Genomic DNA, 16,148 nt, shown 5'->3' on the forward strand with positions numbered 1-16,148 from the left:
TTATGGGCATGTAGGGCTAGACAGAACACTCAAGTTAGTCAGTAATCGGTTCTACCGGTCATGCATGCGGGCCAAAGTTGAGAACTGTCAAGACCCCAAAACATGATCCTACTTCTAAAGGTCTTCTCTCCATGATTTATTCATGCATACTTGATAAAACTAAACCTCATTCATATATGTGATGATTTGGACAAATTTTAGACAACATGGTCCCCTTGGATTACATCTTATTTACCACAGGAATTTGATATTTGAATTTTGCGTTTATGATATATCCTTAACAACTCTATACATTTGTTATTCACCTTTATTTGATTAATACGTGCTCCTTTTTTACTGTTATTTTATTTCTATATATTTTAATATAATATTTTTTATGTACTATATATATATATATGTTTTGTACTAATTTTCTTTCTCGAAAACAATAAAAGGATTTATGAAAAAAAAAGAGAACTGTCAGGACCCCGACATGAGTGGCAAAGGGAACATATTGGTAGTGACTGATCACTTTATTCTTCATGCCCAAGTGTTTTGCTTGCATCCATCTAGCAAGGTTACTCTGTGGTATAAGCAAGGAAGCTGAGATTTCTGCAGTGTGTAAATATGCTTTTACTATACAAAGATGCTGTACATACAAAACTATTACAATATTAGGAATACAATACATGACTGACAGATATCTATAACAAGCAAAATGCCTAGCAAATGAACAGCCTATGTTCTATATCAGTACAAATATACTTAAAAGTTACTTATCTTCTGTTACTGTATGCTCGTAATCTCCATTGGCAACGATTCTTCTGGAGGACCAGGCACTTTTCTTGTATCATGAGGGGTTTCTGATCTTCAAAGCAGCATGATGGTGTGTGTGTCCAGCATCATAAGTCCTTTTATATGTCAGCTTGTTACAAACTCCATTACCTTAGCAACTGACAAATTTACATCTCAGTAGCTTCAGTTTGAAAGGCACTCTCTTACCTGTTTACTGTAGCTATAGAGACAATAGACTGTACAACAATGAAATCTACATTCCTATTGTATTCAACAACATTTGTTTGAGAAAGTCTGTCTCTGTGACACCAGAATGCTATGAGTCTTATAGAAAAATTATATTTTATATCAAACGCAACACATTCCGCCCTTGATTTTTTCTCTCAGACTGCACACAGAAAATCTCTTCATTGCTAAACTCATTCTAAACATTAATTTTCCTTGAATGCAACACCTCCCATTTCTGGCACTGAGAAGGTGTTTCAGTCTTTAACTAAAAAGCTCATTAGAAAGTCCATTCTAAAGTTCTTTAGAAACAAGTCCAAGCTTGTAATACATCAAAGGCCTTGCTCTCCACAGCTCTTGCGATCTTCCATCATTCTTTCCATCATGTAACCACTTTTCTCTGGTCTTCCTATGGATCAAATCGGAGACAGCCTGTGGAGTGGAAAACAAAGCGGATTATCTGTTCCTTCTAATAATACATAAACAGTAGATCCAGGCCCTTCAGCTAAAATCTCTCCTCTAAATGGCTTCTTGCCTGGATATCTGACTAACACTTTGCCCCCTGCCTGTACTCACTTATGACCCTCCCAAAGAACATCAATAGGGAGGAGAGGAAATATACTGATATTTCCCAGAAGATCACTGCTGTTTATTTTGGAAGGTTTGATGTTATGTAGCCTCACTTTCCACTCTTGCTGAGAAGTATCCACTAACCAGTCAGAGTCCCATGCAAAATTTCCTGCCAGATTCCCTCTCATTCCTATATAGGCTTCAGCTTCAGATACGTCACTCTTGGTTTCTATGTCATGGGAAGCAGTAACATGGTATCTGTTAAGCCCTGTTCTTTCAGGAACCTTACATAAATACTGAACTCTGCACTCCAGCTGTGGAATCTGTGCCCCAGCCACTGCCATCCTCTCATATGGTGTGCTTTTGGCTATTGGCCTAGAATTTAACAGCATGACTGTCTGTGTGAGGACCCGATCCCAACCCTTAGTGTATGTGTGGGTGTAAGTTTGCGTATCTGGTCCTTCAATAGCTTGTTGTATCTTTCAATCAAACCAGCTGCCTGTGGATGGTATGGGATGTGGCACAACCAGTACACTCCAGAATCTTTGGCCCACTGCTGTACTGTTGATCCGGTGCAGTGTGAGCCATTATCACTTTGGACCTGTTTGGGACAACCATAAGCAACGACAAGTTTCTGGAGCAGTTGAAGCATTGCGGCTTGATCTGCATGTTTGCAAGGATGAAAGTCCTGAATAGGTGTCCACTGCAGTGCAACAATATCTCAGTCCATTGTTTCCCCCGGGGCAGGGGACAGATGAAGTCAATCTGCCAGATCTCTGCAGGCCTCTCACCCCTCTTAATCGACCCGGTGGAGTACTTTTGCACTGGCCATTGTCACACTTCTCCATACACTGTACAGTTCCCTATTACAGTCTTTATCATGTCCATGGATATAGGCAATCCTCTCTGCTGTGCCAATTCATATGTTGCTTTCTGCCCCAAATGTCCAGATTGCTTGTGGGCCCAGTTGGCCAAGTTCATCAAGACAGGATCAATTGGCACAACTGCCTTCACTTTGGCGATTTCATCTGCAACTCTGTTATAGTTCTCAAAGTCTAGGACTAGGGGCACATGTGCATCAACATGCCCCACTTCTATGGTGCGGGAGTGAGCTTCCTTCCAGGTGTAGTCCCAGTCTTCCTTGCCTCCCCACACCACATTTCCATGAATCATCCATTCATTGGACTTCCACGTGGGCATCCATGTTGTCAGTCCTTTGAAAACCACCCAGCTGTCAGTGTAGATAGTGACATGGGAAGAAGGATTCTCCTGAAGAGTCATCACTACAGCTTTCAACTCTGCATACTGACTGGACCCTCCAATTCCAGTCTCCTGCAGGACTGTCTCTGTACTTGGGTTGTAGGCTGCTGCTGTCCATTCACGCCCAGACGAGGTGACTATGGCTGATGTACAAAGATAAAATTGATGCGCTCTAATACACCATTCAATCAATGGAGCAAAATACTCCAAAAAACTGCCACAAATGAAAAATCAATGAATATAAAGAGATATGTGCAAATACGCTAAAAAAATGTACTAAAAAAATTCCATGTGAATACGTGTTCAAATTCCTAAATAATTAATACTAATATTCCCTGTGACAAACACTATAACTCCATAACGGTACTGGGAAAATGTATATAAATAAATAACAATAGGTTGAATGCCAGTGATATATATATATATATATATAAAGAATATTATAAAGTGCTGATTAAATGCAATTAAACATGGATGATTAAGTTCATGGGATGGAATTGATGGCTAACACAGCAGTTCATTCCTCAATATGCTGAGATAATTGAATTCCTGCAGTGTTTGTATAATCACAATATTGGATGTTTCCACCACAGCCACAATAATAGATTCTCAGTGCCAGATGATTATGGAAGAGAAACAAAGAAACACGATCATTGCGCAATGTAACAAAAAAAGTCCACAAGCAAAACACAGCATAGTGATGAACTCACGTGCGCCCGATTGTGTTAGGGCATGCAGATAAGCACTTCCATTTCATCAGTGTCTGCTTCTGGGCTACAGCTGCCCTGGTGGTCAGTCCATTATCTCTCACCCATCCTGCTATTGGCAATGCAGTATGGATGGCGACTGTGTCCTTTCCTGTAATGGTCTCTACATGTTGAAGTGCTGTGTAGGCCCCAAACAGGTACTTCCCTAGGGGCGTGTATCTATTCTGTGGCCCTGTCAGTTGTTTGTACCAAAATCCAATGGGTATTGCTCTCAGTCCTTTCTTTTCATTTGGCTGCCATAGACTCCAAGATATGGTACCATTCTGCTCCACTACATCCAGCTGAAATGGTACTCCTTGTCTCACGGGTCCTAATCCCTGATGCTGCAAAATAGCTTCTTTAGCAGCCAGGAATGCAGTCTGCTGCTCTGAACCCTATGAGAACTCAATCTTTTTTCTGGTGACATATATAGGCCTCAGAATCAGTCCAAGATGTGGGATGAACGATCTCCAGAACCCCACAACTCCAATGAACTTCTGTGCCTCCTTTTTGGTAGTAGGGGGCGACAGCGCCTGGATAGTTTGCACAACTGTCTCTGGAATTTTCCTCTGCGGCCCAGTCCACATCATTCCCAGGAATTTCACTTCTGTGGCAGGTCCTTAGACTTTGTCTCTGTTGATAGCCCACCCTCTGTTCTCCAAGTGCTCTATCAGCAGGTGCAGTGCTTCAGTTACATCTTCTTTTGTCCCAGAGATCATGATGTCATCAATGTAGTGAAACACAGCGACTTTCAAATTCAGGGTACTTAAATCTCGGGCAGTCAGTCCATGACAAATCGTTGGAGAATGAAGATAGCCTTGTGGAAGGACGGTGAAAGTGTACTGGCGGCCGTCCCACACCATAGCAAACTGGTCTTGACACTCTGGGTCTATCAAAATTGAAAAGAAAGCATTAGCCAGGTCTATCACAGCATGATATTCTCCTGCCTTTTTAGCAATTTTCTCAACAATTGAGATCATATCTGGTACAGCTGACTTCAATGGAGGTGCCACTTTGTTTAGACCTCTGTAATCCACAGTCATTCTATATGTCCCATCAGGTTTTTTTTACTGGGAACACCGGAGACAAGAAAGGACTTACAGCAGGTCTAAGGATCCCTACTCTCAACAGTTCTTGACTAGTCTCCCCAATTTTTTTTGTGGCCTCCAGGAAGTCTGTACCGTTTGAGACAGACTGGCTTCTCTGGTGGAGGAATGTAGACAGGGGTCCATTTTGCATGACCTCTGACCACAGGCTTCACAGCCCTAACCAGATACGCTTTACAAGGATACCCAAATGGGAATGTACCTCTTTCAGTCTGAATTGACTGACCTTGAAGTACATCCATCCCAAGAATATTTTCGGGTAACTCTGATACTAAAACATTTGTCATAAATCCTGATCCCTTGCCAATAGCCAATTTCACCCTTATCCTAACTGCTGGTGTAGTTTGCCCTCCCAAACCTTCTACATAAATCAATTCTCCTTTGTGATGGGAAGGATTTCCTTGCAAAAGTGTAACTTTGGCTCTGCTATCAACTAAAGCCATTACATGTGTAGGAGAAGATGACTTCCCCCACCATACAGTGACAGGTACATATGGGCGTCGGTCTCCTGCTGTCACTGTCCTCACTGCTATTACAGGAGACTCACCTTCCCTTCATAAAGGATAAGGAACCTCCCAATCCCCTTTTCTGATTCTCTCTAACTCCTCCCCAGGATAAAGGGATTTGGGTTTGGGTTCATGTTCAGTTTTGGGAATTGGTTTTGGGCTAACAGGAGAGGTCTGTTCTGTTTCCTCTAAATCTAGGCTGATGTTATCTTCACTAGGAGTAATGTTTCTAACCCTGACAGTTTTCCCTACTAAATGTTTCCACCTCTTCAGCATTTCTGCAGTAGAAATGCCATCTATCTCATCTTTAGGTACTCCTGCCTTTAATAGTTCCACCCACATTTCTTTCCTAGAAATAATTAGCCTGGTTTTCTCTTCAACTCCTGTCTTCTCTACCCCATTCCCTTTCTTCTCTGTTCTTTTCTGCTTGTATTCTTCCTGTCTGGCCTTGACCTTATCTACTGCCCTGACAGGTTTTGTTTTAGTCTCCTCTAGCTCCCCCAATTGGCTTAAAAGGGTTGTGGCTTCATAAATATTGCTGTTTAATCTCAGGCCTCCCAACAAGGACAATAATGGAGCCCTGAGATTAAATGGCGCAGACTTCATCAGCTTAGAGCGCAGAGCAGAGGTAAATGGTTCCATATCTGGACCCATCCATTCTGGAAACGTATTTAATCCGGTTATACAACCCATCTCACATAACCTGGAAATACCCTCTCCTATTGCTCTCCAGGAGTAGGTATTTTCCAGGTCAGTAGGACTAGCGTATACTCGGACTATTTCATCTCACACAAGGTCTAACAGTGAAAAATTCACGCTAAACTCTCAGGCTTTTCGCATTGCCTGACGCAATTGTGGATCATGGGTTAATACTCCCATAGTCACTGCTTCCTTACCTGGCAAAACAACACTGTCCACCCCTTCATCCCATAAGCGTAAGAACCAACTCACTAGGGGTTCCCCGACCTTTGTTTGTATTGTTTTGCCAGCTCATGGAGTTCAGTTTGTGTAAACTCCCATACTTCTTCAAATTCAACATCTCTGGGGTTGCGATAATGCACCTCACCATCTGCCATATCCTCTTTATCATGTTGCCATTTCCTATGCTTAGTAATGAGAGGTCTGGCATACTTTTTCTTTTGCACTAGCAGATCATCACGCGAAATATCAAACTCTATCTCCTCATCCTCACTATTATTTGAGGAGAGTACATCCTCACAATCCTAATTTTGGGATGTGACAATGGCACGTACTCTGGCTTTACTAACAGGTTTACAGCCCTTCCTTTTCCTTAAGGCATAAATTGACTTGGTCATGAGGGCTGCACACCGCTCTTGCAAATCATCAGCCCGACTAGCAGTTGAACGTACACACTCTGAAACAAATGCTAGCTGGTCTTTTAAAACCTTAACTTCTGCCTCTGCCTTCTCCCTTCTATGTGATTCAGTGTAAATAGTATGTGTCAGCTTCAAGGGAGAAGCATACTTCACAAATTCTTTAGCAAGGGGCTCACACTCATTGTCTCTGGCCCAGATAGGTAAGCTGCACACTTCCTTCTGGCCACCAGAACCCTCTGCAGTCTTGCTTTTCCTAAACAGCTTATGCAGCATTTTACCTTGCATAAGCTACACAACACACTACAGAAAAAAACAGGTCTGCTTCAATTGAACTATAGTACTGATCCCGGACGAGCCCCCAAATGTTTTGCTTGTGTCTATCTAGCAAGGTTACTCTGTGGTATAAGCAAGGAAGCTGAGATTTCTGCAGTGTGTAAATATAGCAACCGACAAACCTACATCTCAGTAGCTTCAGTTTGAAAGGCACTCTCTTACCTGTTTACTGTAGCTATAGAAACAATAGACTGTACAACAATGAAATCTACATTCCCATTATATCCAACAACATTTGTTTGAGAAAGTCTGTCTCTGTGACACCAGAATGCTATGAGTCTTATAGAAAAATTATATTTTATATCAAACGCAACACACCAAGCTATCCCAATCCAGATGAATGGGATGTCACAATCGTAAAAGTGGTAGCAGAGAATTTCTTTGTACATTATGGTCTGCCTTAGAGAATCCACTCCAATCAAGGAAGAGACTTTGAAAGCAGGCTCATTAAATAACTGCTTGGCATGTTGGGCAACTAGAAATCAAGAAAAATGCCATATCACCCCCAAGGGGATCCACAGCCAAAGAGGTTTAATCAAGCCCTCCTTGTCATGTTGGCGACCCTTTCTGCAGAAAGAAAGCAACATTGTAGCAGGCACATCTCCACACCACATGCTTACAATAGTACAGAGAATGATGCAACTCGCTGTTCCCCTTATAGACTCATGTTCAAAAGGGAAGGTCACCTGCCAGTGGATTCGGCCTTTGGCACCTCCATAGATGGAACAGCTGCTTCAAATCACAGAGGCCACATGGAAAGGCTCTGTAAGAACCTAAAACCAGCCTATGAGAAAGCTTGAAATGCTTCTGATGCCAGTGGCTAACAAAACAAGAAGAATTATGACTTGAGAGTACAGGTTTAGCTGAGAGACAATGTGATACTGGGAAGCATAAGATAGCTAACCAGTGGAGTTCCCAACAAAATGTCACCCGCAAACAGTTACCAGGTCGCAACCTCCACCATTAGATGTAGATGAGGGAGAAAAGAGTAAAGTAGAGGATGCTTGTATGAACTGGCTGTGGCCATCTACACCCACATACGCCACTCCATCCCCACCTCTTGCAGAGACTGACACTACTACTCCCTTGGCCTGAGGCACCAGAGTTTGTACCTTACAGTCAGAGTCATCAACCAGAGAATCATAAAGATGTACCAACCTCATTGGGTGACAACAATCTAGAGACTGTTCAATCACACCCAGAACTATATGAAGAACCTGGTGGAGAAGGGTTGTCAGTGCCAAAAGAACAAAGACCAAAAAGAGCCATTCGCCCACCTAACAGATTGACCTATGACACCTTGGGTGGGAGTTCTGAGGAAGCCATCTGTACCACCAAAACATCTCAAGAAACACCAACATCTTCACACCACAGTTGCAGTGGAGGGCGACTCTAGCTCATCCCCTAAAACATCTTGGTAGACCATACCAATATCTGCAGTCTATTGTCAAGGCAACCTCTCTCACGCTAACAAATGGTTGGAGGTTCCCTAGCCAGGTTCCTCTTTGAATGTGAACCTTTTCCTTTCATTTGACTAATAATCTAGTTTTGCCTTCTATTGTTATGCAAATTATGTACCAGTTTATGGACATCCACCTGTTATTGGACTTGGTCTCTCCTTTTGGGGATAAAAGGTTCTTTGGTGGGGTGGATGTAGCTGGGTGCTGCCTAACAGCTATGTGTTCCTGTGTCGCTCTACCACCACAAACCCCCCCCACCGGGTGTGCTGGCAATTACTGGCAGTAAGCAGAGGGGGCTGTTTGTGAATCCCCCGTTTGCCCCCACCCTGCTCCTGGCAGCAGCGGTGAGCTTATGAAAAGGAGATAATGACATTGCAGGGAGTGGGAATCATAGGGCATGCAGTTTCAGAGAAGCACTGTACAATGCAAATGGATTGTCACGTACCTGGTCTTGAAGCCAGGATCATGAGAGGGCTTCCCTTGCAGCTGAGTGCACAACATGCCTGGAGATGGTGACAGGAGATGCTGAGCCCAAAGAAGCACAGGTTGCCAGCTGTATGGTAGTCAGATGGTTCTGCAGTGGTGATGCCTCTTCAGGCAGAAGCTGGGCACTGAAAGCAGCTGATCCAGGATGAAGCACTGGGAGGTGCAGACAGTTCACAGAAGGTAAGATGAGGCAGGAGACGTTGTCAAGAACTGAAGCCAAGGTCAGAACACAGTGGTCAAGCAGAGGAGTAGACAGGGGCGTGGTCGGAGGCAGGCCAGGGTATTACACAAGAGGTAATTGGGAACAGGTCCATGGAACAAGCCAAGGTCAGAGCCAGGAGAAAAGAAAGGGGAAGTCCAGAAGCAAGCTAGATCAATAACCGGAAATCCAGAAGTAACAAGCGCACAGGAACACGAGTATCAGGGAGATGAAGACCAGTCAGAAAAGTCTGTGAGTAATTGTCATCCTTATACAGGCCAGAGCATGCCAAGTTCTATCGCATGTGGCATGCATCAGTGATTGAACATTCATGTGCCATAAACTAATATTCGTGTGCCGCAAACAAATGCGACCATGCTGGGTATTGACAAACGTGGCAGGACTTTGCGCCAAACTTCTCCAGCTTATCCCCTGACATGGATAAAACAGAAGGAGAGGATTGACTTTTCCAGAGAATTCTAAGATGGAGCTGGGACTTTTGCAGCTGGGAACCATCTGTGAACCAACTGGGCGCATTTGGCGTCTTATCTGGAGAGACCCAGAGGGAGTACGGACATGCTCCTGTGTTCTGTGCCCACACCAGAGACAGAGGACTGAGCCACAGAGGGTGTGCAGTCCAGAGAGCCAGAGAGTGCTGACCTGTTGCTGCGGTCTGTGCACTACACAAGAGAAAACAGAGCCTGTGTGGAGATTGGTTGCCATTGCTGTGTTCTGCGTGCCCAGAGAGCCAGAGGACTCAGCCACTGTAAGGTTATTTTTTCTGATAAGACAAGAGACTTAGGGACCCATTACCTTGTGTGTTTCAGCCAGAGAGAACCGGTTAGAGTCTAAACAATGGGGACTAAGCCTTGCGAATAGCTGATCATAAGGACTGAGTTACCAGGGAGTAGATTCTTGGGAACAGCAGACTGCCCCAAATACTCTGGACAAGACACGCTGTGTCCAAGGATTGGTAAACAAAATCGACTGTGTTTATTTCTCATTGAGACTGCCCAATATTTAGCAACACTACAGAGATAGGTCAAATTTAATGAATTAGGTTTACATCTACTTTAAGTTATACAGGTGTGTGCAGCCTTAAACTTTTATAACCAGGTGTTTCAGTGAGGACAGAGCTGTTTAAAGAGTCGTGGCAACAGAGGACCCAACATACCAAGCAGCTCCTGCGGGGGTAAGCGCTACATAGCCTTTACTTCCACTTTAAGTGAAATTGGCTGTGTTTGTTAACCTTTTAACTGCTAGAGAGAGCACATTGCTGTCATGCTTACCTCTAACGCAGGGAGTCAGACACTATAGCTAGCTTCTGTGTTCTGCCTCTATAGCAGCTCCCTTTCCATAAGACAAGCAGCCCTACTGGTATACACAATGCTATAGTGCCTGGCTACCACACCGAGGCAGGGGCGAACTGAGCAAAGCAAACAGGTACTTGCGGTTGGCAGACAGGCAGAGTGGTTCAATGACAGTCCAGGTACAAAGCAGGCAGAGTTCAGAGAATACTCGATATCATATCCAAGGTCATACACAGGGAAATCCAAACAGCAGAGCAGACAAACAGGTAGCTTGGAAAACATGTTACAAACACAATATCACAAGCATGAGACTGCAGGCTTGGCTAGCTAAAATCAAGTTTGGTCTTCACCCAGAGACTGGTCACAATCAATCACCTTGCAGGTGGACAGACAGACAAGAAGAATGCCACAGCCAAAACCAGGGTGCTGGAACTAGCAGCTAAGATGGAGCAGGAGCGCACACACTCCTGATAGGTGCATGATCTGTGATAGCCTATGTGCCAATCTGCAGAAGAGCAGTGTTTTCAGACAAGAAGTGTCAGGAGTGAGCTTTCTCACCAGCTGTGATTTGTAAGTGGTGGTAGATTATGTATCCATGTGTAGGTATTGTTTTTAGATGTGTCCTGTGATTAAACTAGAGATTTAGGTTTATCAAGTTTATTTGAAGGCATACATATTTATGAGGACATGCATCTGATGATCATCCCCTACACATTGTCATGCATGCTTCCCTCATCTCTTACCCAATGGAGTCCCTAGGGGGGGACAGAGGGGGCCCTGACCCCCCCCCAACATTATGCTGTGCCCCACCATGTGCCCCCCCCCAATAAAAAAAAAATATATTTTTTTTTATTTTTGTTTACAAAAAATCAATGTCTAAGAGGGTGAGATTCCCCAGTCAGCTCCTGCGGGTGATTTCTCCCCCTCCCTCTGCTTGCTGACACTGCATAATGCAAGCGCTCACACAACCACGGCCGCCAGATCTGCTCCTTCCCCTGCATCCTCATTGGCAGGGAGAAGAGCGAGTTGCAGGAAGGACTCCACCAGGACTCTCAGTTACTGAAAAAACAGACTGATTTCTCCCATCCTTAGGAAAGGAGAACCAGCCTGTAAATTCCAAGAGATGCCAGACCAGAGCAGTCAATAGCAGGGGCAGGACAGCAAGAGGAGGCTGGGAAACCCCACAGTGGCAGAACACCAGGGCCCGGAGGCAAGACAACCTTTGCAACCCTGATAGTTCTCCCACTGCTTTGGATCCTTATATTTTCTTGGTATGCTGGTGACATATATATCTTGTTTTCTGCCACCCTGTGGGACCCCAATACAGTAGGAAGGGAGCTCACTGCAGAACATGTGAAAGGGCCATTGTGGGGTCGTAGTAAAGGGCCCCAGTATATATTTATATATCTATATATATCTATATATCTATATCTATATCGATATAGATATATAGATAGATATATCTATATCTATATATATAGATATAGATATAAATATATCTATATATCTATAGATATATATATATATATATATATGCATTTTATAGTTGTCCCCCTACTTTTGTCCCTGTCCCCCCATGTGCCCCCCCTAAATATAAAAGCTGGAGACGCCACTGCTCTTACCCTTCCTCCTTCCTTCTGTGACAAAAAAGCTAAATTGTTAAATTTGCTAAAATGTTTCTACATAGTCACCGATGCATACAGACACCCAAAACTGCCCAGGGTGTCACAACGATACTGCAGATATCATTAATATGTTGTGAAAATGCCCTAAGCTGTTTTGCTACTGGCAGACAGTGATAGCCACTATTAGCTGTGCTGTATGTTTTATGTTGCAATAGTCCTGGAACCATTTGTGTGTCCACTTAGCTCATTGGATGAGGATTTCTCCCCAAAAATATTTGCCCTGATGGTCACAAATTAATAGCTCAAAAATGCTGCCTGCTCATCCACCAACAATCATAGAATGGAGAAACCAGGCTAACTCTCTATTACTAAAAGAAAACAATTTTTATTTTAGCATAAATCACCTGTAAAAAATGAACAAATTTTGGTACCCTTGATTGACAGTACCAGAACTACCTCCAATGACACTAATTAAACAAAGATTACTACACTGGCCCAACTAGATAGAAGCCAGTCCTATCAGAGTCAGATAAAAAAAATTATGAAGTGATGTAATTGGATTTCCACAATAATGATATTTGCTCTGTCTCATCACATATATGCATATGAGATTGTACAAGTATATACATGGATGGAAAGGCGTATACATGTCCATCAAAACTGTATATAGAAGTTGACAGATGACATTGATGTTTCTTAGGTGGTTATGTTGTAATAACTTAGTGTAACCAACTGAAACAAACCATTAGCATTGCATTTAATTATTATTCCATGATATACTGTATATGACATGTAAACTGTGCAAAGATGGCCTGTAGTATGTTTTCTGAAATGTGAAAATTTCAATAAAATGTCAAATTAAAAAAAAAAAAATCAAAAATATAAGGACAACATTCCTGTATGATGTTCATAAAATGTATCAATGGGTGGGGTTAAGGGGAACCTGTGATTTCTAATGGCAACCTTAGTAACCAGCTTTCCACTGGACTTTCTGTGAACAATTTGTATAGTGATAACATGTGATCACATCCATAACTGCTTATTCTCACAATTCCATTAGCCTATCTTCATGGTTGTCATGGTTCTTAGAAACATATGTAGCGCTACCCCCAAAGGAGCCACTGGAAATTGCCCAGGTTTTTTTCCCAGTACATTGCCCCGCAGCCAGACACAATCACAGTCACTCATTAGCTAAATAACAAGTCTAGGGGTGTTCTTTTTGGCGTTTTTATTTTTGGGGTAACTGGGAAGGGGTTGAGGGAATTGGGTGGGATACTCCAAAAATAACTTTGTACAGGTTGAGGACACAAAACTTCCTTCTGTAGAGCTGAAGCAGATGTCCTTGCAAAAGTAAACTGTGGATTTGGCTTTGTAATAGAAGCAGTAATTAAAAGCACAAAAGCTTCTTTCTTTGAGCAATCACAGCAGAGTCCCTTCACAAAGAACTGGATACACTGATGTGCTTCAGCACACTAGCCGATGTCCCTTTTAGACAAACACACAGCTGGCTCTATAGCACCAGAGGGGTGGCAGTATCCCCAAAGTCTCTAAGATCTCTCACAGCAGTCTGTGCTTACTAATGTCCAAGGAAAGTTGGCTGCCTCCTTCCAACATCAATGCAACACCTTTCTCTGGTGATACCAGACTAGATCTTCACACGACAGCCCCTCAGTCAAGCATATGGCAGTGCTGCCTGGAGGGCAGCAAGCCCTTCAGGCGGTGTTTCTCTCCTGAAGGCAAAGACCCATAAGCTCTGTGTCTCAGTGTATTTATACAGACTCCCAGCAGACTTCAGGGCAACCCTCTCTGGGATTGGCCAGAGCTGTATAAATATTCATGCTGCTATTTGCTTTGTTCCACACCTATGTTCCAGAGAGTTCTACAGGTTTCTGGAAAGCAGAGGAAGCAATCAAATCAGCAGCAGCTGAAACACTGAACAGATCTAACTAATCACATGCAGCTGCACTGATTACAGTGATCTAGAACAAAATTTACCTAACACAGAAATTGCAGTCACACTGGTTACAGTGAGACAAGCTAAATTTACCTAACAACAAAAATACAGCTCCACTGCCTCTTTTTTTTTCTTATAACAGTAGTTACCTCATTATGCTCTCCTATTATTTCTGGGACATCCTATTTTTTAACTGGTGCATATTGAAAATGGGGTTGTACTAGTGCTTTGAACTGGGTATTATTATATGGAGTTATGCATGTGGTGCTGTGGAAAAATTGAGAGTGAATGTAAAACAATGACTGCTCTACTCATACAGCTAGCCTTAATGAGCCTTGTGCTAACATTCCCATAATACTGAAGGAAATATGCTCAAAATGTGTGACATTCATTTGGCAATATAGCAAACATGATCCTCTTCGGCACAGGCCATACCTGTTTAGTGATTACCTATAGATTTGAACGGAGTCATAGTTACTGCGCAGACAGAAGCTGGAAAAGATTTCAGGATGAGCAATGTAAAGACCGAAGGAGGCTTTGACTGTGAGAGAGCTATGCAAGCACCTGGGTGTAAGTTGTGGTGAATCTAGGTTAAATTAGGTTGGGTGCGTGGGATAACAATTTTTAATAAAACTGAACTTGTTTTTAGGTATATCATTAGTTATGTGGCTTTCATAGTGTTTTATATTATGTCAGTGTAAACAATGTTTTATTAAGACTATAAAAACTAAGGGTGACAATATAAATTCTGCACAAGAGATGGAAGCTATGGACATCATAAACTTGGAGAATGTCTCCTTTAGTAATACAACCTGTTCAGTCACTAAATAAATATACCCTGTACTTCAGGGATTGGAGGAACATGTGACTTTCAACATTGTTAAAGCACAGGCTCATGTTAAGTTGATATATTTTAGAAGTATTTGAATGACCTTTGAAATAGTAAGAAAAAAAGCTCATATATTTTGTCACAGAGGACTGCATCTTTAGCACGTTGATGCAGGCAACCCAAGTAAAGCCTCTAATGATTCATACTATGTTAGTGACTCACATCATTTTGTTACAGGGTGGAAATGTTTTGTGCAGTAGAGTGAGATGCCCAATTCTGCACTGTGCCAGTCCAGTTTATGTTCCACAGCTGTGCTGCCCACGATGCCCAGGTAATTTCTTGCATATCTCAAGATGCTGATCTGAGTGTCTATGACATGCTAAAGCATAGAGTTACATTTATTCATACTGGACCACTTGTGAAAAAAATAAACTTTCCTAGAAATAGTATAGACATTGTAAGTCAAGTCAAATGAATTACAAAGCTGTTCCTATATGTTTAGATTTCAAGATTTATTATTTTTTAGGACTTTAGCCTAGAGCGGATATCGCTATCTGTTCTTCATTATATTCTGCTGGGGTATGCACACAGCACCCTACATTTTACGTTCCATTCACAAAATGCAGGCTGCAATGTGGAGCCTGTGTTGCCCCACTGAGTTATCTCTGGTCATGTGAATTCAACAACTGACTGGGCTGTCCTCCTAGCTTTTTTTATTTTTTCCACATTTTTTCATTGAGAAGAGCAGTGCTCATAACAGTGCTTTTATAAATGTGTTGTATATTTTTAAACAGCAGTATGCCATGGCAAAAGCTGCTTCCCTGACTTGCAATCAGACCCATTAGGATTCTGTTAGGCCTGGTTCACAGTATTGCATGTTTGCGGCCTGTGTTTGCCTGGGCATAGCAGCTTATTAATTTGAATGGGCTGTTGTGCCTGCGTTTTCTGCAGAAAAAAGGTGCATGCACCGTTTTCAAAATGCAGCCGCTCATGTACCATGGGATTTCCCTGCAGTTCTGCTCCTACATATGTGCTGAGTTTTTAGATACTTGGGGATGAATGGCAGCCCCACACGTTTTTTAACAGCAGAGCGTTTTGACTACGGATGGTTTTGGATGCTGGAATCACAACGATTCCCGCACCTGCAGCCACCCGCAATAGTGTGAACCAGGCTTTAAGGAAATTCTCAGAAGCACCATCATTACCTTTCAGGAAAATGTGAGTATGCTTTGTGTTGATAAAATTGTTGTGTCCCATTAATACTTATAAATATTACATATAATATATGTACGTAACTTGATGCGTAATGGTAACTTTTCACAAATGTATGATATGAGCATATTAGGAAGTACAAAGATATGAACTGTATAATACCCAAATTAAAGGTATTCCTAATACATTGTATAATACCCAATAATAAAGTATTCC

The 16,148-nt window shown here is 42.5% G+C and overlaps 1 protein-coding gene across 2 annotated transcripts in view; it reads left to right on the forward strand.

Moving 5' to 3' along the window:
• CHRDL1 (chordin like 1) overlaps positions 1–16,148 on the forward strand; it is a 268,432-nt gene that overhangs the window by 114,456 nt on the left and 137,828 nt on the right. For both annotated transcript variants that reach the window (XM_073599363.1, XM_073599364.1), the window contains exon 4: positions 14,958–15,051. In XM_073599363.1, coding sequence (XP_073455464.1) covers positions 14,958–15,051 — 94 coding nt within the window. The remainder of the gene's footprint in view (positions 1–14,957; positions 15,052–16,148) is intronic.

Source organism: Aquarana catesbeiana, linkage group LG09 (assembly GCF_042186555.1).
Source record: "Aquarana catesbeiana isolate 2022-GZ linkage group LG09, ASM4218655v1, whole genome shotgun sequence".
In the NCBI taxonomy this organism is placed as follows: domain Eukaryota; kingdom Metazoa; phylum Chordata; class Amphibia; order Anura; family Ranidae; genus Aquarana; species Aquarana catesbeiana.